The following is a 19,523-nucleotide window of genomic DNA, read 5'->3' as shown; positions in this document are numbered from 1 at the left end:
AAGTTAGGCAGTACCTTATGAACTAATTTGAAATGACTTCATAACAGAAATGACTCGGGGATCCATGCATTAAAATCTACTTACAAAAGAGCATGACAAACTTGCTGGAAGGCTATATGAGGCCAACTTCTCACTCCAACAACCCAAGTGCCACAGTATCAATCACGTCTCTGGGGAGCTCTGCCATAAAACTGCAATTCAACCGATTTGATGTCTCCAACAATATATTTCATGACCCATATGGGCAGCTTTTATGTGGCGTATGACAATATAAAAGTGATTAACAAGTAGTTATTTGAGAGTAAAAACTGAAGCGGGAGCACAGTCATTAGTAATCTCATCTATCTGCCCATGAACATTTACGACCAACCATGTCAAAAGACCGGCCGAACACCCAAATCATTTCAATTTTTCCGATTTTAACATGAATCTGTTCTGCAGTTGACCCCATCTTCGGACAGGGCCACAAAAGACAGGTTCAGATCACAAAGATCACTCAGACCAAGGAGATAACATATTACTGACAAGGATTTTTAACAATGAACTTCAGTGGAGCCCCCGGGCGAAACTGCGGACAGCGGACCAGGAAACTTCACCCAGCCCAAACATAAAAAGTGGGTCAGCAAGCCCAGCAATTACTGCCTCCTGATTACCCAGTGAGCCACTGCTGTACGGTAAGCAGACGAGAAGAGAAAAGCAATTTCAGAGCGAGAGGAACTGAGGCCTGCTAGAAGGGAAAGAATGAGGAAAAAAAAAAAAGACAGGAAAAAGTTGGAGAGAGGATTTGGAGTTCCACTCCAGCTGGCGCTTTAGGAGGACACAGGCTGCATTGTCCGGCTTGCCGGGTTCCAGCCAAGCATGCTTTGCTTTCCAAGCCCTGCTCTCATCCCACATGGCCAGTGATGTCAGTAGAGCAGCTTTTATATGGAAAAAAAAAAGCCAAGAGGAACGAGCCAGCACAGGGGGCTCCTAATACGACAATACGTCACCTTGCTACGGAATAAAGACAGTGATCATATGAATGTTTGCATGAGAGATGGAAAGAAAGAGCAAGGTTGCTCCATTTCTCATTCGTATTTCCATCCGAGTGTTCATATGATTTAGATGGTGTACAGTACATGGCTCATTGGGAGAGTAGCTGTCTTCCATGCTACAGGTGTGAGGAACATCGCAGCATCCAAAGAAATCAAAAATCCCAGAAGTTCCTGGCTGGTGTTGCACATTACAACATTTCCACACAACTATCGGCAGCTAAAAATAGCCAGTCAGAATTGGATTAAATGAGTTTATGGCAACGCTAACAGTTCCATCATGATGTTTTCCTGTGGTCTACATAACCTTAATAATGGTCGAAACTCTCCGCTAGCTAACAGATGGGCATTAGCATTGGCTGCCCGGAATGGATCTCCCATATTTCTTGCTGGCTTAGGTTTACTACCGTCTCCTCCAAGCGTTCCCTTGGCTGGCGCTGCTTGTCGAACGGGTTGAAATTCTTCAGTGTGGTGTCAGGCGGACAGTAAATCTGCTGTTTTGCAGGAATCAACGGCAGGCCAAGTCATCTGTTTCGCTCCTGCGCTCTGACTCACCTTCAATCTTGCTGAACAAAATACCAGGAACTCCAGGACGTCGGTCTCCTGCTTTTTCTCTTTTAATCTTTTTTTTTGGTTGTTCTGACCATTTGAGAGGAATTTGGTTGTTGCGTTGAGAGGAGAAAGGATGCCACTTCCACGGACAAGCAAATTGCACAATCACATCAATTCCTCTAAATTATCCCACTAGAATAGTCTGCTTAAGTATGTTTGCATCGCTTCATGTTGCTTTTGTTAAAAAAAAAAAAAAAAAAACTTTGGTTAGGTATAAGGCCATTTTAAATGACTCGCATCAATGTTTTCCAATGTAAATAATTCTACAAAGTGAAGAGTTAAGCTACAGCATTACCTCAGGTTGCATGGCAAACAAAGGTCAAACACTGTAACATGAGGCTCCAAGTTCAGACAATTTAATCTTTTTGCTGTTCCGATTCACAATATACCATGACATTCAAAGGAAAAAGAAATGCATGGCAAAATGTTCCCACTTTATTTGTTTTGACATTTGTTCACTAACCGTTTTCTCGCTACTAGCTATGACGATAATATTGGGGGGTGCATTGAAGTCTTGACTCTAGTTATGTAAAAAGAGTCACACAAGGAGGAGGAACAATGCATCAGCCGTTGTTTATTATAAAACTTACAGCTGTGGGCAGCTGTTTGACTTAGGAACAGGTGGCATAGACGGTGCAGAAATGACAATGGCAGTAAATCCAAACAAATCTCCCTTGGATCTGCTACAAATCGGATTTTAATATTGGAAGACACCGTTGAGAAACAACATGATGTTACATACATTTTTCATGGCTGAAAATCATAATGCATATTCTTCTTTAACATATTAACATTTAGGATGGTGTCTGCAGTCGATTTGGTAGCTTATTTTCCTGCGAGGGTAATAAAATAGCCCTTGGTCAGTTTCTGCAGCTTCGGGCCACAGAATAAATAAACAACGATAAATAAATAATACCACAACGGGATGATTTATGACTCTCCTTTAAAACATTCACTGGATGAGACTAAATGCTGTATTGATGTGCAGGTTAGGCTCTTTGAACCATCGAAAATGATTCAAAAATGCATTCTCTCAGATCTCTTCTCCTTGGACAGCATGAATTATTGGAGCCAAGCATTCACAACCTACGTAACAAATAAACTTGTTTTGCACAAAGAGAGTTTACAGCCCACTTGCAAAATGGCATTTGCAGACGCAAGACCCTTCTGAGAACATTTTGCAGATCAAATTCTGCATGTTCTTCATGCTACTATTTTGCACTACAAGTTTATTTTTGTGAACAGACATTTTCCTTTTTGAAGCTGGTGTAAGGCCGACATGCTGCCCAAACAGAGGGTTATGTTAAGCTACATTTAGCTTAACATAAGCTACATCTACCCTGAACCCTTTGCAGAAGAGCTGCTCAATCATTCTTCAGTTCAGCCTGGCAGCACCATGACTTCATACACAAATTCAATTGTTAGTCAGAACTTTTAGTAATGACTTTTAAACGGCCATGTTATAATCCCGCTTAAAACAAAACCGTCACAGCTCAATTCTTCAGATCAGTTGACTTTCAAGACTCTTCAGATCTAGATGACCTCCATTAATCTCCATTACCAGGATGGCTAGGACGACCAAGGGGGTCCTTCTCATGTTGCCATGCAGTGCTTCTTACTTCGAGATCCCCTTCTTGTCAGGGCAAAAAACCGAGCCATGACTCCAAATGGTTTTGTCGTCGCCACTTCACGTCACTCACGCAGTCAGGGGTGTCATTTAGGGAAGAAAAACTCCCTGGTTTCCAGCTGTCAGTGTGACCGTGGGCTCCCATTAATCTAGCTGCGGTTACAAGGTCTCCTTGCTTTGGGGGTAATATTAGCTGTTGAGATGAGAAGAGTAGAAAGAGGGCGGTAGAAAGAGGGGGAGACTGAAGGTTCTCGAAGGCTCCAAGCATGTCTGCAGGTCTCGACGTGGCCTTATCAACTTAGGCCTCTTACTAGAGAGAGCGGCAAAATCAATTTCCCCCTTTGCAGACTGGAGAGGCCCAGGCTCGTCTGCCGCGGGAAACAGAAAAGAACTCAAGACGAAAGGTTGAGAGATTCTTCCTCCATTAGAAGGCCGTAGAAGACCATACCCATCATTGCATTGTGGGAGTTCTGCTTTAGTATTTCTGGCAATTCCTTACAGCTCATACATTTATGGACATTTTAACACTTCTTTCACAACTCTGCAAGTGCCTACACCCCCTCCTCCTCTGAATCAATTCCCACCCATCATGCATGAGGCCCTCGGGTTGAAAAGCGTTCGTTTCGGTGCAGATAAGCAAACATACAGGGCTAGGTGGAGGGGGCTCAGCTGGTGCAGAGCACGAAGACGGTGAGTTCGACCGAGGGGAAGCTGCACAGGTCAATATGGCTTCCAATAAACCCCAGGGTGCACCAGCAACTCCTCCAGAAGATCTGCAAAGTAAGCTTTAGCGCTTCAGCCTCTTCATGACAATGATCTATGATTCAAGTTGCGGGACTGTGAATTTCTTCTCTTCTTGCCTTGGTGGGGATGAGATCATCTCAAATTCAGACCATCGATGCGGTATCGATGCAATTCGTTTGTACTCGTTCATGCTGCAAAAAAAAAAAAAAAAAAAAAAACCTGCGTAGCCTCATACAATCTCGTAATGGCGATAAAAAAGAAAACAAAGGACTTTGAGTCAGCAAAACCCTTTTTTTTTCTAGCTCAGAGCCTATGGACACTGTCCCTAGTTCCCTCCTCCCTCCTCCATCTTCATTCCTTCATTTACCAGAGAGATGAAGAGAAAGGAAGAATTTAAAGGATCACTGCTCAGGTTATCGCCATTAAGCAGCAATGTAATTCTGTCCATGTCGCCACGGCCCCCATCATTCACGGCAGCCTCTGACTAGGAAAGAAGCATACCTTACCATTAAAACATGATCCCCGTTCACTTTCGCCATGATGCGGCAGCCATTTATTATAGTCCTGATGAAGTTGCAAAAGAATGGGCATGCTTTTCTCCTGCCAATACCATTTCCCTGCATGAAATCAATTGGAACCCATGGCTGGATAATATAAAACACGAGGCGTCCCACAGGAGCGGTGGAGAGCAGGTCTGCGGGAGAGGTTCTGCATTCTAAGTGGCCTCATTACATGATCACTTCTGATTCAGGATCAACGTGCAGTTATGTACTAACCCTGATTAGAGGGCTAATGAAGGAAGGAGGAAAGCAGCTTTACGTACTAAGTGAGCAGAGCAAAGGGTTTGACGGTTGGCACGAGGCCAGATAAACAGCGGCCCTAGTCAGAAAGGTTTCACTGCTTTCTTTTGTTCAGTGTCCAAAGACTTGTGACATCAGTGCAAGTTTTCCTGTGATCACACTTTAGTAAAGTCAAGGGGGATTCATTGAGTCCGGTCTCCTTTTTCCCCCTGCTTAAAGGAAAGCTGATTTTTTCTTTACTTGGCATTTTACAGAAAATATGGATCAATGGTACTGTTTTTGAACAAAATGTAACATTTTATGGTCTGATATTTGTTATTTATTACAGTTTTCTCAAGGCAGCAGTATTCATTAAACATTATGGCCAGGGTGTTTTATAAACTGCAGACGTATACAACTTCTGCCATTAATTTAGTCTAAACTACTTAACATAAGGTTTCCAAGTAATCAAGAGGTTTCTAAGATATTTTCAGCCTTAATATGTAATCCATTTTTGTTGCTTTTTGCAAATGTTAGAGTTAGTTTAAAAATCTCACTTTTACTTAATTCTTCATGATCCGTTACCTTCTATCAATATGTTAAACATTTAAAATGTAACGGATCATAAAAACATTATCATAATATTTGTAAATTGAGTTGTGATTGAACCTCTTTCTTATATCTGTTTGCATACTGAATTGTGATTAGTCTAGTATTTACTGCATATATTTATTAATTTATAGCCGACTTTACAGTGCATGGTAACCGTGTCGATTCCTACATGCAGTTGACATAAAACAAGACTGAAAGATATTTAATGATAAATATATGGGAGGATGGGGAGGGGGGAAGGAAAAAGAAATGAGGTAATTCCCCACCTGATAGTCTAGTATGCTGAAGCCAAGACCTCGCTCTCCTTTCTCTAGTTCCAGCACCTGCACATTCGGAGACCATAGAGCCATTTCCCCTTCATCCTCTTCCTCTTCTTCTTTTTCTTCATCATCCTTCTCCTCATCCATCTGCTCTCTCTCAGGGCCGCTTGGAGGCTCTTCTTCATCGTCAACCTCTTGCTCCATTGCAAATGCCTGACGGTTCTGAAAAGAAAAGCACAAATCATGTTGAGCTAGCAGGGGTTCTCAATTGGTGGGTCGTGACCCCAAAATGGGTTGCAGGTCTGTTCTGATGAGATCAATTAATCAATCAAATGCTCAAATCAAACAAACTATACAAAACAAGTTGATCATGTTATAAAAAAAATGTATTATATTTTTAACCTAGTTTGATGTAAAAAAAAATATTTTTACTTTTGTATGATAAACAATTTTGGTGCCACATGATATCCAATGTAAATTCTAGATCCTGAAGCAAAAATAATATAGAACTACTGAGCTAAAATAGAGTACTAATGTTTTATTAAAGGATATGGACAAACCTGTAACTCTTCCCTTAGGCTGTTGCGTAGACTTGTATCTTTGGCCAACATGGAGAGGTTATTCTCAATCTGTAAAATTAATACAAAATGAGCAAGCATATATTTTGCAGTTCTATTTAAAGGGGTGGTTGAATATGATTTCACTTTTCTAACTTTAGTTAGTGTTTAATGTTGCTGTTTGAGCATAAACAACATCTGCAAAGTTACAACGCTCAAAGTTCAAAACAAAGGGAGATATTTTATTTTAAAGAAATTGCTTTTTAAGGACTACAACAAACTGCTGGTAGGGACTACACTATATTCCTCCCGGGTTAGTGACATCATGAACCCTAAAATTTACATAAACACCGGAACACGATTTATAGATTGTCAAGACAGAATATGCTAATCAATGACTAGAAGATAACTACACATAAGCTACATGAATTCACCAACTAACCATTTAAAAAATGTTGTCTACATGTTGTCACTTCTTCTTGAGTCTCTCCATCTTTCTGACTTCGGTTTGAACATAAAAGGCTAAAAGTTTTTTAAATTTTCAGTGCATGTCTGTGTGAGGTAAAAGGACACAAGCTGTTGTAGCTCCGCCCCCTGTGCGGGGATCAGCAGCTCATTTGCATTTAAAGGGACACAAAAAGGTGCGTTTTTGCTCAGTGACAACTTTAACATGCTATATAAAAATATCTGTGGGGTATTTTGAGCTAAAACTTCACATAAACACTCTGGGACATCAAAGACTTATTTTACATCTTGTGAAAAGGGCATTATACCACCCCTTTAAAATATTGGCCAATTCCGAGTAACTTCTCAAAGTAAATTTTTACTCGTATTTGGCAGTTGTTGAGTGTTCATTTTGGACCCTGTGCATGTATGCTTCTGTTACCTGCTCCTGTAGGCTGGCTGAGGGGCTGGATGAGTGCCACTCTTCAGATTCAGGGTGGTATTCGCTGCCCTCTTCAACGAGACGTCTGCAGCAAACCAAAGTAAAGGGAGTAGGAACCTCTCTGAGGAACGCAACAGCCTCTCGCCTAGACTTCCCATACAACTGCACGCCATTCACCTGCAAATACAATACACATTTTATTGGGAGAAAATTAACTTGCAAACAAAAAGAATATGTAACACTACACGGTTTCCCAGATCAGTCAGTAGGGGTACTAAAAATTTGGTCACTTATAAACTAAATTCATTTGTGTGATACAGAAATAGTCTCAGTGACATCCACTGGTCATCTTTGATTGGCATTTCATGGAGTGGGCAAGCCTGGAGCTGCTATGGCGAGTGGGAGCGGCACTGTGCCATCTGCCCAAACCAAGGGGAAGCCATAGGCTCCACACATGCTTTCACACACACACACACACACACACACACACACACACACACACACACACACACACACACACACACACACACACACACACACACACACACACACACACACACACACACACACACACACACACACACACACACACACACACACACACACACACACCTAGCAAGACCAAGAGAAGTATATTAGGATACTGGTTACACTGAAATTTGGGATTTTCATAAAAGGTTCCTCAACAAAGGCATTAGCCCCAGGATGGAGCCACATCTTATAAGCCACTTCCCTTGCAGCCCTGCAAATCTCCCCTACTTTAACCATCCATCCGGCCTTCGGCCGCCAGACCAGGTGGGAGGGGGAAGTTTAGAGGGAAGGGGGCAGGAAGCAAGGCCAGTGGGGAGGTTAGGGCAGGGGACAGTCATGCAGATGGCCTCGGTCAGACTCAGGAGCCCTCCTGCCAGAACATCTATGAGCCAGCAGCAGCAGCAGCAGCAAGCCTTCCTGGAGGCTTGGTGCTGGCAGGATGCAAAGGTCAGTGTTATTAAGGCAACTGAGAAGAGGCTCACCAAAGCCAGCCAAAAGCAAAACTGCAGGCTGGCCAAACACTGGGAGCCCACCTAACCATAATGCCAAACAGAGAGGGTGCAGGGAGGACCCACGTCGCCAGTGTAGATGCTGGGTAATGCGCTTTAATATTACTTTACCTCCAGAAGTTCATCCTCTGGACGAAGTAGCCCATGTTTTGCCACAGGGCCCTCAGGAGCCACTGTAGAAATGTAGTGGTGTCCATCAAAAGAGTCTAGTTCCACGCCCAAGCGCATTGTGTGTATTGGGAGAAGCTGTAGAAAAATCATTTCACAATTACGCAAACGTTGCGGGTCACTACGGAGTGTGGTGTAGATTAAATATATATCTTGATATTTCCATTTTCAAAAAGGGCTTGAAATTGTAATTTTTCTTCATTAAAGGGTTAGTTCACCCAAAAAACGAAAATTCTGTCATTAATTACTCACTCCCATGTCATTCCAAACCCGGTTCGTCTTCGGAGCACAAATTAAGATATTTTTGATGAAATCTGAGAGCTTTCTGTCCCTCCATTGACAGCAACGTCATTGCAACTTTCAAGGCCCAGAAAGGTGGTAAAAACATTGTTAAAATAGCTACAGTAGTTCAACCTTAATGTTATGAAACAATGAGAATACTTTTTGTGAGCAAAAAAACCCTAAAATAATTACTTTATTCAACAATCTCAAAAAAGTATTCTCATCACTTGATAATATTAAGGTTGAACTACTGTAGTCACATGGACTATTTTAACAATGTTTTTACCACCTTTCTGAGCCTTGCTGTCGATGGAGGGACAGAAAGCTCTACGATTTCATCGAAAATATCTTCATTTGTGTTCTGAAGATGAACGATAGTCTTACGGGTTTGGAATTAATGACAGAATTTTCATTTTTGGGTTAACTAACCCTTTTAAAGGAATCATCATTACAGCCAAACAGCCATGGTTGTATAGCTGAATTTACCTACGTATATTTTTACTACAACATAAAATATTAAAAGCAAAGTGAGGGCTTCAACAGACCTTTTTGTGTGATCATGCATACAAATTGTTCAGAGTTATGAAAAGATCCATTGAAACAAATTGATTAATGGAAATGAATTGAACTTAACTCGTGAGGAGCTAAAAAAAAAAAAAAAAACCCCATCTAATACCGTAATGCTCTCATGCTTGCAAGTCATGAGACAAAGAAGGATTGCGTGCGACTAACTTGCCTCCATCTCCACTATATATTATGAATATTTGATAGATCGCCCAGCCCTACTATAGTGCTGAATGACCAAATGAATGAATCATAAATTGTGACTGCTATTTCCACGTTACCTTGGAGTACTTCTGTAGCTCAATATCATCTTCTATGACAGGGTCAAGCTGTACAACCTGTAAAAAATAAAATAGAATGCATATAAAACATTAGTATAACAAAATATATATATATATACACAACCTCAAAACAAAACACCAAAAAATCCTACAAACAAAACAACTCCATAGTGGTAACCTGTTGCGGTCAACACACTCCCTTTATGGTAAATAAACCCAAACAACAGTATGTCAGCACATGAACTCAAATCCAGTAGGAGTCAACTGAGGCAATCTACGGCCAGATTTAGCTGGTCGATCGAACATCTCTTATCACAGCATGCGTAAGTGCCGGCAGTTCTTGCTGATGTGCAGTTTGCTTCATGTTTAATTGAGAGCCGCACTTAGCATCTGTTAACATTACTTCCCCTTCGTTTTTGCTTACCATAACATCGTAATGCGGACCAAGCGCCTGCTCCCATTTAGCGCGAAGCTCCATCTCCGTCAGCGGGGCCGGCTCTTGCACTACAACACACACAATAATGAGAGCAGCGTTTAAAGTCAATTACCGCCATTTGGGTGCCCACTGTCCGTGACAGAGTGAGTGGAAACGTATGACATTAATGTCAGGTGCCGCATTCTAGCATGGGATTGATGTCAGGTTGACGAATGAATATAATCAGAGGGCTGAGAGTGCGCCGAGGGCAAGAGTTGAGAGAGGAGTCAGCAGTGATACTGCAGAAAACGACAACGGGACGCCAGGGAACAATATCAGCTGAAAGCCCAAAGGGCAATGGAGGCAAGTAAATGGGTGGAACAGCTTTTATGAGCACTTGTGACCCTTAACTATGATATGGGGTGAGTGTAGTGTGGGATTTCAGAGAAAAATGTGCTCTGGGTAAGAAAACAAAGATGTTACTAAGCTGTAACTTTACCAGGTACTTGCAATGAATCAGGTACAATTTGGTGTCCCACTTTATAAAAAAAAATACAAATAGATAATAGACACAAATTCCATTTTTTTATTTATTTTTTAGACCTATTATATGTTGATAAAACTTAGTTAACATGAAAAGTAGCAAGTTTCAAAAGCATTAATTGTCAGTATACCACCTTAAAATGTTGATTTTGGCCTGTTTTTAATCTTTTTAGTTGTATGCTACAAATTAAAAGCATACATCATAATGATATTCACTAACTGATATTCATTTCATCATAGTAAAAAGAATACTTTAAAATGATTACATTTTATTTACCAAAAACATAATATTTAGCTGTAATTTAAACAATGAAAAAAAAAAAAATACATACCGTATACACTATCGTGCAAATGTTTTGGGTCAGTAAGATTTATTAATGTTTTTGAAAGTCTCTTATGCTCACCAAGGCCGCACTTATTAGATCGAAAACAGTAAAAACGGTAATAATGTGAAATATATTTTTGTAGTCACGGTATTCTATCTGAATATATTTTTTAAATTGTAATTTATTCTGTGATGGCAAATCTACACTTTCAGCGTCATTAATCCAGTCTTCAGTGTCACATGATCCTTCAGAAATCATTCTAATATGTTGATTTGGTGCTCAAGAAACATTTCTTGTTACCATTAATGTTGAAAATAGTTTTTGCTGCTTTTTAGGATTCTTTAAAGGGAAGTAATACAAAAAAAAACAGCGTTTACAAATCTTTCGTAAATATTAAAATTTATTTACGGTCACTTTTGACCAATTTGATGCACCCTTGCTGAATAATAATATAAATTTCTTGTTGAAATTTTTTTTTTACCGACCCCAAATATTTTATTAAAAACAAAAAATGGAAAGCCTTGTATAAAATGTATGAAAAATAAGCTCCTTTTACTGACCACATGTACAAAAAGCAAAAAAAAAAAAAAAAATTCCCCTGTTGTGGACTGGTATTCTAAAGCATGTTACATTAAAAAGTAAAGTCAGTGAGTGAGTGAGAGCAATGGATGCAGACCTGATTAAATTAGCATTTCTAACGCCTCACTTGCAACACCATTCATCACAAATGTTTGAGTACATTAATACAGCAATGCATCGCCTCTACACGTGGGACGTCAAACCCCAGCCAACATCTGCAGCCCAGGTGCGGCACAATGGAAAATATGGAGAACAGGGGAAATGTTGATCACGCCAATGGCTTGTTATGTTTATGTATCAGGAAAAACTCTGCTGACACCGAGAAAGAATGTCCACCGCCTATCCAAACGTCACTCAACATTCAACAGAGGGCATCACATGGGAAAAGTTACTACAGACCCACAAAAGTTGAGTAAATGAGGTTTTACATAGTACTTCCTATGGCTTTTAACTGCTGTGGGCATTTCTGGAGCAAATGTGGACTATAATTATACCAACATGGACCGATTGTCAATCGTCTCTGTGATTGAGTGTTCTCGCTGTCAACTTTCGAATGATTTTAATGGGTCGAAACTGCTGGTGTGACAGAACTTGGAAAAAGTGCAGAAAACCCGGCAGCAACTAGTCCGTGTTGTCCACATTTTTTTTTAATAGTAGGGCTGAAACACATCTGTTTCCAGAGATTTTCAACTTTAGAGGACACAAAAGAAACACGTTTAATGGCACTTCCAGGGTAGTTATCTTTAAAATCGAAGGGTGAAATTTAGCGAAACCTCTCAGTTCGCTCTTATCAAATGACACATCAATGTACCAAAACAGTCAAGCACTATCCATAAAGAAAATATTTAAACATCTACACGCTCACATGGCAGTACAATTTCTAAGACCACAGGGGAAAAAAAGTTGGAGGTGAAAGCATGATTAAAGCGGTGTGTGTTTTGACTTGAGGGCGGCTATCATTTTACACGTGCTATGATTCCAGCTTTGGGAAATGAGTCCCTGACAACCAATCATTGTTATCCCGGGCATACATTGGCCCAGTGCAACAGAACGCTTTATTTAGGAGTTTGGCAGGTACCGGGTCTTGTCCGGATTAATTAGGGCAGAATGTAACTAGAGCTCCGGGCTGCTTCGGCCTCAGCCAAGGCCTGCTCTTCCGCTTCCAGTACACCTATCGCCATATTTATATCTGCCGACTAGAAAGGCTGAAACAATGCCTGCTAAGCTCAGTGTAGAAGCTGTCCTAAATCTGACCCCTATCAGCAGGGGAGCGCAACCGGACCAGATTCTTCAGTCTAAAGCCCAAAGTATACTTAGTTTTTTAGAATACAGCGTACGTGACGTAAAATCCTAGTGGTGTGAACTCTTATATAGAGTTATAGTGAGCACATAACTTTTTTGGTCTGGTTCTCAAGGGAGCACCTGGAGTTGCTGCTGGGTACTCACACTTTACACACTTATCCTACAAGCTGTCGTCATCAATTTCTTCCTGTCTGCTCTCCTTACTATCTTTTTTTCTCTCAAATATGGTAGATGAGGATGTTTTTTAAAAATGTTTCTATTAACATTAATGACACCAGACAAAAGCAGGAATATTATGCTGCTGTCACTTTAAGACCAAATGCACGGACTAAATTTATTGACACACATCCGGTTTCTTTCCCAACTGTTCACTTTTGACATAACCGAGAGACATAATCATAGGGTCTCTCTCTCTCTCTCTCTCTCTCTCTCACAGATAACAGCTTCCAGATTTTCGCCTCTTCTTCTGCGTTTAAAAGCTTTGAATGTGTATAATTGGCAAGACAAAACACATCCAAATGATACACTTTCACTCTATGATGGTTAAATTTAGCAGTTAATCCGCGAATCATGCGTGCCGAACCGCGGGGCCTGGTCCGTACGGATCAACTGCGATCCGTTGCACACCTAATTATTAATGAACACACTTATCGTCATGATTGCTATCTTACCAGAGATGGAGAAAAATCCTACTCCAGTATGTAAAGATGTCCGTGTCCCTGTTTTTGGTGAGCATTGTTTATTTTTACCACGCATGCGCAGCAGTTATGTGCAGCCCTGGTTATTGTTTTCTTTATAGTTATTGTTCTTGGTGTGAACAGGCCTTTAATTAGTGCATGAGCACCCAACATTTCAGTGTAAACCACTAAGCCAATCAAAACAAAGTTAAGGATGCTTTTATGAGAGCGAAACAACTGCTGTCAGGCTGGTCTTATATCGTTTGCCGTCTGCGAGACCGCCCAATATTGTTAAGCACCTGTATGTGTGTGATCGGACTCACTTTTGTCCTGCAGCTGTTGTTTGAACCCACTCAGAGCAGGGTCCATCGACTCCACCACAGAGCCCCTCTGATCCGCACGCGCCTTGATCTCAGACGACCTCTTCAGAGACACACGCGACGACTCTCTCTGGACTGTGTGCGCACAGACATGCAAGTATATAAACATGTACATTTAATTGTGAATCACAATTGTAACCAGACTATTACAGCAATTTATAAAAATTCTAATATATATATAGAATATATCAAATTGTAGAGTCAATCCAAGACTACTGAAGATCATAAAACAGTCAGATTTGACACAGCTAAAGCAATAATGTTAGGTAGGCCTAAAGTTTTATTTTTACAGTAATAAAAGCTCTTTGATGGAAACTTAAACACTCTCACACATGTCAACAGCATGTCTGTCCTGAGCACCACGGGCAGATTTTTCCTGTATCGTGTTCATGAGACGAGCTCCCGTATAACTATTTTACAGGCGTTTACCACACAGGCCTGTGGTTTTCCTGATTAAATATTGTGCAAAATAACCTGTGGAAGATATTTGGACCCGTGGTGCTGTAAGAGTCAAGTAGGCATGCCATTTAAAGAGCTCAATACTTTTTGTAATTTATGAGTGTGTGTGAGAGTGTGTTTGACAGCCCAGTAATAACAAATATTATTTATTTTCCTTACTTAAAAGGAATTAAATGAATAATTTATAAAATAGAAATAAAAAAACATTTATTTTTTATATTTCATATTCTAAATCTCTAAATTAATATTTTATTTTATTTAATATAAAATTGAATATTCATTTTTATTTGTACATTTTTAAAGAACATGAAGGGAAAGTTTTATTATTATTGAATTTATGCAGATTTAAATAAAAATTTCCTATTTTGATGAAATTTGAAAGCCCAATAATTTAACATATTCAGTTTCTTAAAAATTAACGGAATGCATTAAAGTGAAAATTTAATATTTAATATACATATTTGTGTTTGAATTAGCTGTTTTGATGCAATTAGAAAGTCCAATAACTTTACATATTATTTATTTTCTTAAAAATTAACAGAACGTGTTAAAATTTAAATGTAAATATTTTTATATAAAAATTTAAATACAATATAAATATTAGTTTGAACTTCCAGTTTTGATGCAGTTTGAAAGGCCAAAATTTCACATATAATTTGTTTTCTTCAATAAATCACACGTGTTACAATTAAATGTCAAATTTGATCAAATAATGAACTGTATGTACAGATCTGATCCAAATTCCAAACATGTCACTTTACCTTTATCTAGCGATTTCTCTACGCCCGTTCTCTTGGGTGAGATGATCTTCCTAATGAGGGTAAGGTGTACGATATCACCGGTCCGCTTCATTAACTCCAGGACTTCCTGGTTGGTGAATCCCTGAAGGTTCACGCCATCCAACTGTGCACACAGACACAAAGACAATCAAGAAGTCATTGTAGGCCCGGGCTCTCCAATTCGCCTCAACGGGACTGATTAGCCTAGCGTGAGGCTGGGGAGAGCATGACAGCTGACCGCGTCCACGCTCAAACCCGCTCTTATTAAACTGTGAATCGATGCAAGATGAAAGAGACGTCTCGCTTAGTTGGCGTCCTGTTCTGTCAGAGCGCTCGTACGGACACAGGGCTAATTAAGGTAGAGCTCATTAAAAAGTGATTAAGAACCCACTGCTATTATCCTGTCGTGGACATGGATTTTCCCGGTCTGCTCAGCGGCGCTGCCTGGAACCACGTTCTTCACGAAGACCCCCACCGCATCTGACATGCAACAGAGACGAGAGATGTGAGTAAATAATAATTAACAGCAAACTGATTAGTAGTTGGGTTTCTGGGGAGAAAAAACAAGGCAAAATATGTTTCTTACCCTCAGTGGTCAAAGCGTTGTATCCGATTATAGAGATCCCAAGGCTCTGGCCCTCCTTCTTTTTTAACGCAACTTCGTGGATTTCGTAGCCCTCCAAATTCGGCTGCATAAATAACAGATCAGATACTCAATTGCCCTTCAGAGAGTTCCAAAACTTTGGAAGGAAGCCACTGTAGTGCCAGTGCCGAAAACTACACATGCTGCAACATTAAATGACCTTAGGCCGATAGCATTAACATCCCTTATAATGAAATGCTTTGAGAAACTAGTAAAAGAAGAATTAATAGACAAAACTAAGGATTTGTTAGACCCTCTTCAGTTCGCATATAGAACAAAGCGAGGTGTTGAAGATGCAACAGCAACTCTACTAAATATGGTATTGCAGCACCTGGAGGGTAGTAAGACCCATGCAAAGCTCTTATTTATTGACTTCTCATCCGCTTTTAATTCTTTACAACCTCATATTTTAGCAGATAAGTTAATTACTAATTTTAGTCTTGATCTTAATTTGGTAGGTTGGGTCTTAGATTTTTTAACTGAACGAACTCAGAGAGTGAGAGTAAATGGTAGTCTTTCAGCCCCCCGGACAACATCTACAGGTTCTCCTCAGGGATGTGTTTTGTCTCCCTTATTGTACATTTTATATACAAATGATTGTCTAAGCAAACATAAAAATAGGTACTTTTTAAAATTTGCAGACGACACAGTTATTGTAAGTCTTCTAGAAGAAAATGAAACGTGCCATGGTCCAGTGGTTGATGATTTCGTGAAGTGGTGTGATGATGCCTGTTTGCAGATTAATGTATCCAAGACAAAAGACATGCGTATTGATTTTAGAATACAAACACATCCCTCCCAAGACACATTTGTTAAGAACAATAAGGTTGAATGTGTGGATAGTTATAAATATCTCGGAACAATTATTGATACAAAACTGAGGTTTGATTTGAACACAGAGGCCCTGTGTAAAAAGGGACAGCAGCGCCTTTACTGTCTTAGAAAATTAAGATCATTTAACATAGATAAAACTCTGATGGAATTATTCTATAAGTCTTATATAGAGTCAGTGTTGTCCTTTTCCATTATCTGCTGGTTTGGAAATCTTAGTGTGAAATACAAAAATGCACTAAAAACATTAGTTAAAAACAGTGGGAAGATTATAGGTAAAGAGCAAAGAAGCTTGACAGATCTGTTTAACAGAAATGTTTTGAGTCGAGTCCATTCTGTGATTTCAGACAGTGGACACTTTCTATACCCAGAGTTTTCTATGTTGCCCTCAGGTCGTCGCTATAGATTACCAAAGATTAAAAATAATCGATACAAATACTCTTTTGTTCCGAGTGCAATTAGACTATTAAATAAGTCTTAATAGGTATTTTTAAGGTTTTTTATTTTTAATTTTTTGTAATACGTGTTATTTATTACCATAATGTATTGTATGTGTCAGTTTCTTTGTCTGTTTACCTGTGCTCGCAACCAAATTGCCCAAAAGGGATCTTAATAAAGCTTGACTTGAATCTATCTAATGGGATTCTATCTATCCATAAATCCATCAGTTGTCTTTTTTTTTGCACTGTAACATTATTTTCATTAAAAAAAAGCATGTTGTCCTTCAATTTCTCACTGCAGTAATACATCTGGATATTTTACTTGAATATTATTTCAATGATTATTTTACTGAATATTCTACATCTCTTAGATTCTCATATCTCTTAATGATGATTTTTATTATTATAGTACGTTTTCTTTTTAATACATTTTGTAAAAAAAAAGTACATGCGGTAAAACTAATTTAATAAAATGTAATTTAAATACCTGTATATTTATTATGAAATATTTATATCTTATTTGCATTCCAGCAATAAGAATGTAGGTGAAAAGGTGCTTAACTGCAAAAAAAAAATTTGTGATAAAAAAATAAATAAAAAAAAGATTTCAAAACATTATTTTTACTTTTTAAATATATTGGTTATGGGGTAAAATATGATAGTTTTGTGAGAGATTAAAATATTTAGTATAAAGATTGGTATTATGTGACATTGCACGGTAAAGCTAACAATCAATCAACCATTCACTGAATCCTTTTAAAGCTGGTGTATTCTGTACCGTTTTGCTGCCCCTGCGGGATGGCACGGGAGGTGGAGGTGGCAGAGAGGTGATGGGAGCCGTGGCAGGGGCAGGTGGAGGTGGAGGCTGGGCTTCCTCCAGCGGGTCTCGTGCGATCAGCATCCGCACACGACTACCGCAGGACTGCAGCACCTGAACCACCTGCTCACTGGCCAGACCCCGAGTGTGCGTCTCACCGATCCGCAGGATGTAGTCACCTGTTCTCAGCCTCCCGTCCTGGAAGTGAATGAGAGAAAAGAGGAGGAAGTTGAAGCCATCCATCCAAAAAACATAAAATAACTGGGTGCACCCCCTCCCCAAATTACTATCATGTAAAAAAAAAACAATATTGTAAAGCATCCAGATTGTAATTCCCATTATCGCAAATCCCAAAACACCCAAGAACTACACCTCAGACTCTACAAGCCTCAGTTAGCATGTTAAATGTTAAAGTTCATGGCAGTACAATTAGAAAAAGACTATGGTATGTTTGGAAGGGTTGCCAGGAGAAAGCTTCTTCTCTTTAAAAAGAACATGGCAGCACGGCTTAGATTTGCAATGTTGCATCTGAACAAACCTCAAGACTTATGAAACAATGTTCTTTGAACAGATGAGACCAAAGTGGAGATATTTGGCCATAATGCTCAGTGCCACACAGCATAAACACAGCATTTCAGCACAAACACCTCATACCAACTGTCCATCACGCTGATGTAGGGTTGATGATTTCTGGCTTGTTTTGCAGCCACAGGACCCGGGCACCTTGCAGTCATTGAGTGGACCATGAACTCCTCTGTATACCAAAGTATTCTAGAGTTAAATGTGAGGCCATCTGTCTGACAGCTAAAGCTTGGCCGATATTGGGCCATGAAACAGGACAATGATCCCAAGCACACCAGCAAATCTATAACAGAATGGCTGAAAAAGAAAAGAATCAAGGTTTCACTGGCCCAATCAAAGTCCAGACCTCAACCTGACTGAAATGCGGTGGCGGGACTTAAGACAGCTGTGCATGAACAGATTCCAACAAAACTCAACGAACTGAAGCAACGTTGTAAGGAAGAGCGGGCCAAAATTCCTCCACAACGATGTGAGAAACTGATAAAAGTCATACAGAAAATTATCACTTGCTGCTAAAGATGGTTCTACAAGCATTTGAATCATAGGGTGTACTTAGTTTGTCACAAATGGCTTCTCCATTTTGGCATTATTTTTGTTAAATAAATAATAACACGGTGTAATATGTCATGTGTTGTTCTTCACCTTATTTTAAGACCTGCTAAAGACCAGATGATTTTTTATGATGTCCTAATACTGAATCTAAAACCATAGAATTCAACAAGGGTGTACTTTCTATTTCACATGACTGTATATTGTTACAAATTATAATATAAAATTAAATGTCTATATTTAAATTTGATTAAAATGTAATTATATTAAACTAAATTGTATCTAAATGTTTAATAATATAATATGTTTAACAAAGTAATATTTACAGTTCTAACTGTATATTGAATTTTTCTATTGTTAAAATGTGTTTATATTTACATTTTATTCATTCACTTCTACATTAATATTTTTATATTGTTAAACACACACACACACACACACACACACACATAATTATATAGCTACCATTATTATGACACATGTTTGTTTATATTTATACAATTTGTTAGGTACCACCACAGACATAAACCCATTTTACCAGTTAACAATTGCAGCCCATATTATAAGTCATTTTCACTGTCCCCAAAGTATAATTTACCTCCCAAACGCAGGCCTGAGCCAAATCTCACATTTACAACCTAATTTGTTTCCATCATCCACAGGTGCAGGAGCCAAAAGTCTAACATCCACAATAACCGTGTCACTCTTACGTGGCCTTTCCTAACGGCCCTTTCCGGTCCGCTTGAGCTGTGAGACGT

General features: G+C 39.4%; 1 protein-coding gene across 1 annotated transcript in view; it reads right to left on the bottom strand.

Annotated features, from left to right (window-relative positions):
- The window catches only part of patj (PATJ crumbs cell polarity complex component), a 106,124-nt gene that overhangs the window by 71,444 nt on the left and 15,157 nt on the right, over positions 1–19,523 (bottom strand). Inside the window, exons 9-19 of the mRNA XM_079593543.1 lie at positions 17,596–17,832; positions 15,490–15,592; positions 15,295–15,383; positions 14,886–15,027; positions 13,609–13,740; positions 9,868–9,947; positions 9,444–9,500; positions 8,260–8,394; positions 7,109–7,285; positions 6,226–6,294; positions 5,672–5,887 (exon numbers count right to left, since the gene is read on the bottom strand). Coding sequence (XP_079449669.1) covers positions 5,672–5,887; positions 6,226–6,294; positions 7,109–7,285; positions 8,260–8,394; positions 9,444–9,500; positions 9,868–9,947; positions 13,609–13,740; positions 14,886–15,027; positions 15,295–15,383; positions 15,490–15,592; positions 17,596–17,832 — 1,437 coding nt within the window. The remainder of the gene's footprint in view (positions 1–5,671; positions 5,888–6,225; positions 6,295–7,108; positions 7,286–8,259; positions 8,395–9,443; positions 9,501–9,867; positions 9,948–13,608; positions 13,741–14,885; positions 15,028–15,294; positions 15,384–15,489; positions 15,593–17,595; positions 17,833–19,523) is intronic.

Source organism: Phoxinus phoxinus (genome assembly GCF_949152265.1).
Source record: "Phoxinus phoxinus genome assembly, chromosome: 20".
In the NCBI taxonomy this organism is placed as follows: domain Eukaryota; kingdom Metazoa; phylum Chordata; class Actinopteri; order Cypriniformes; family Leuciscidae; genus Phoxinus; species Phoxinus phoxinus.
The sequence above is the reverse complement of the archived record's forward strand: the minus strand, read 5'-3'. Positions and strand labels throughout refer to the sequence as shown.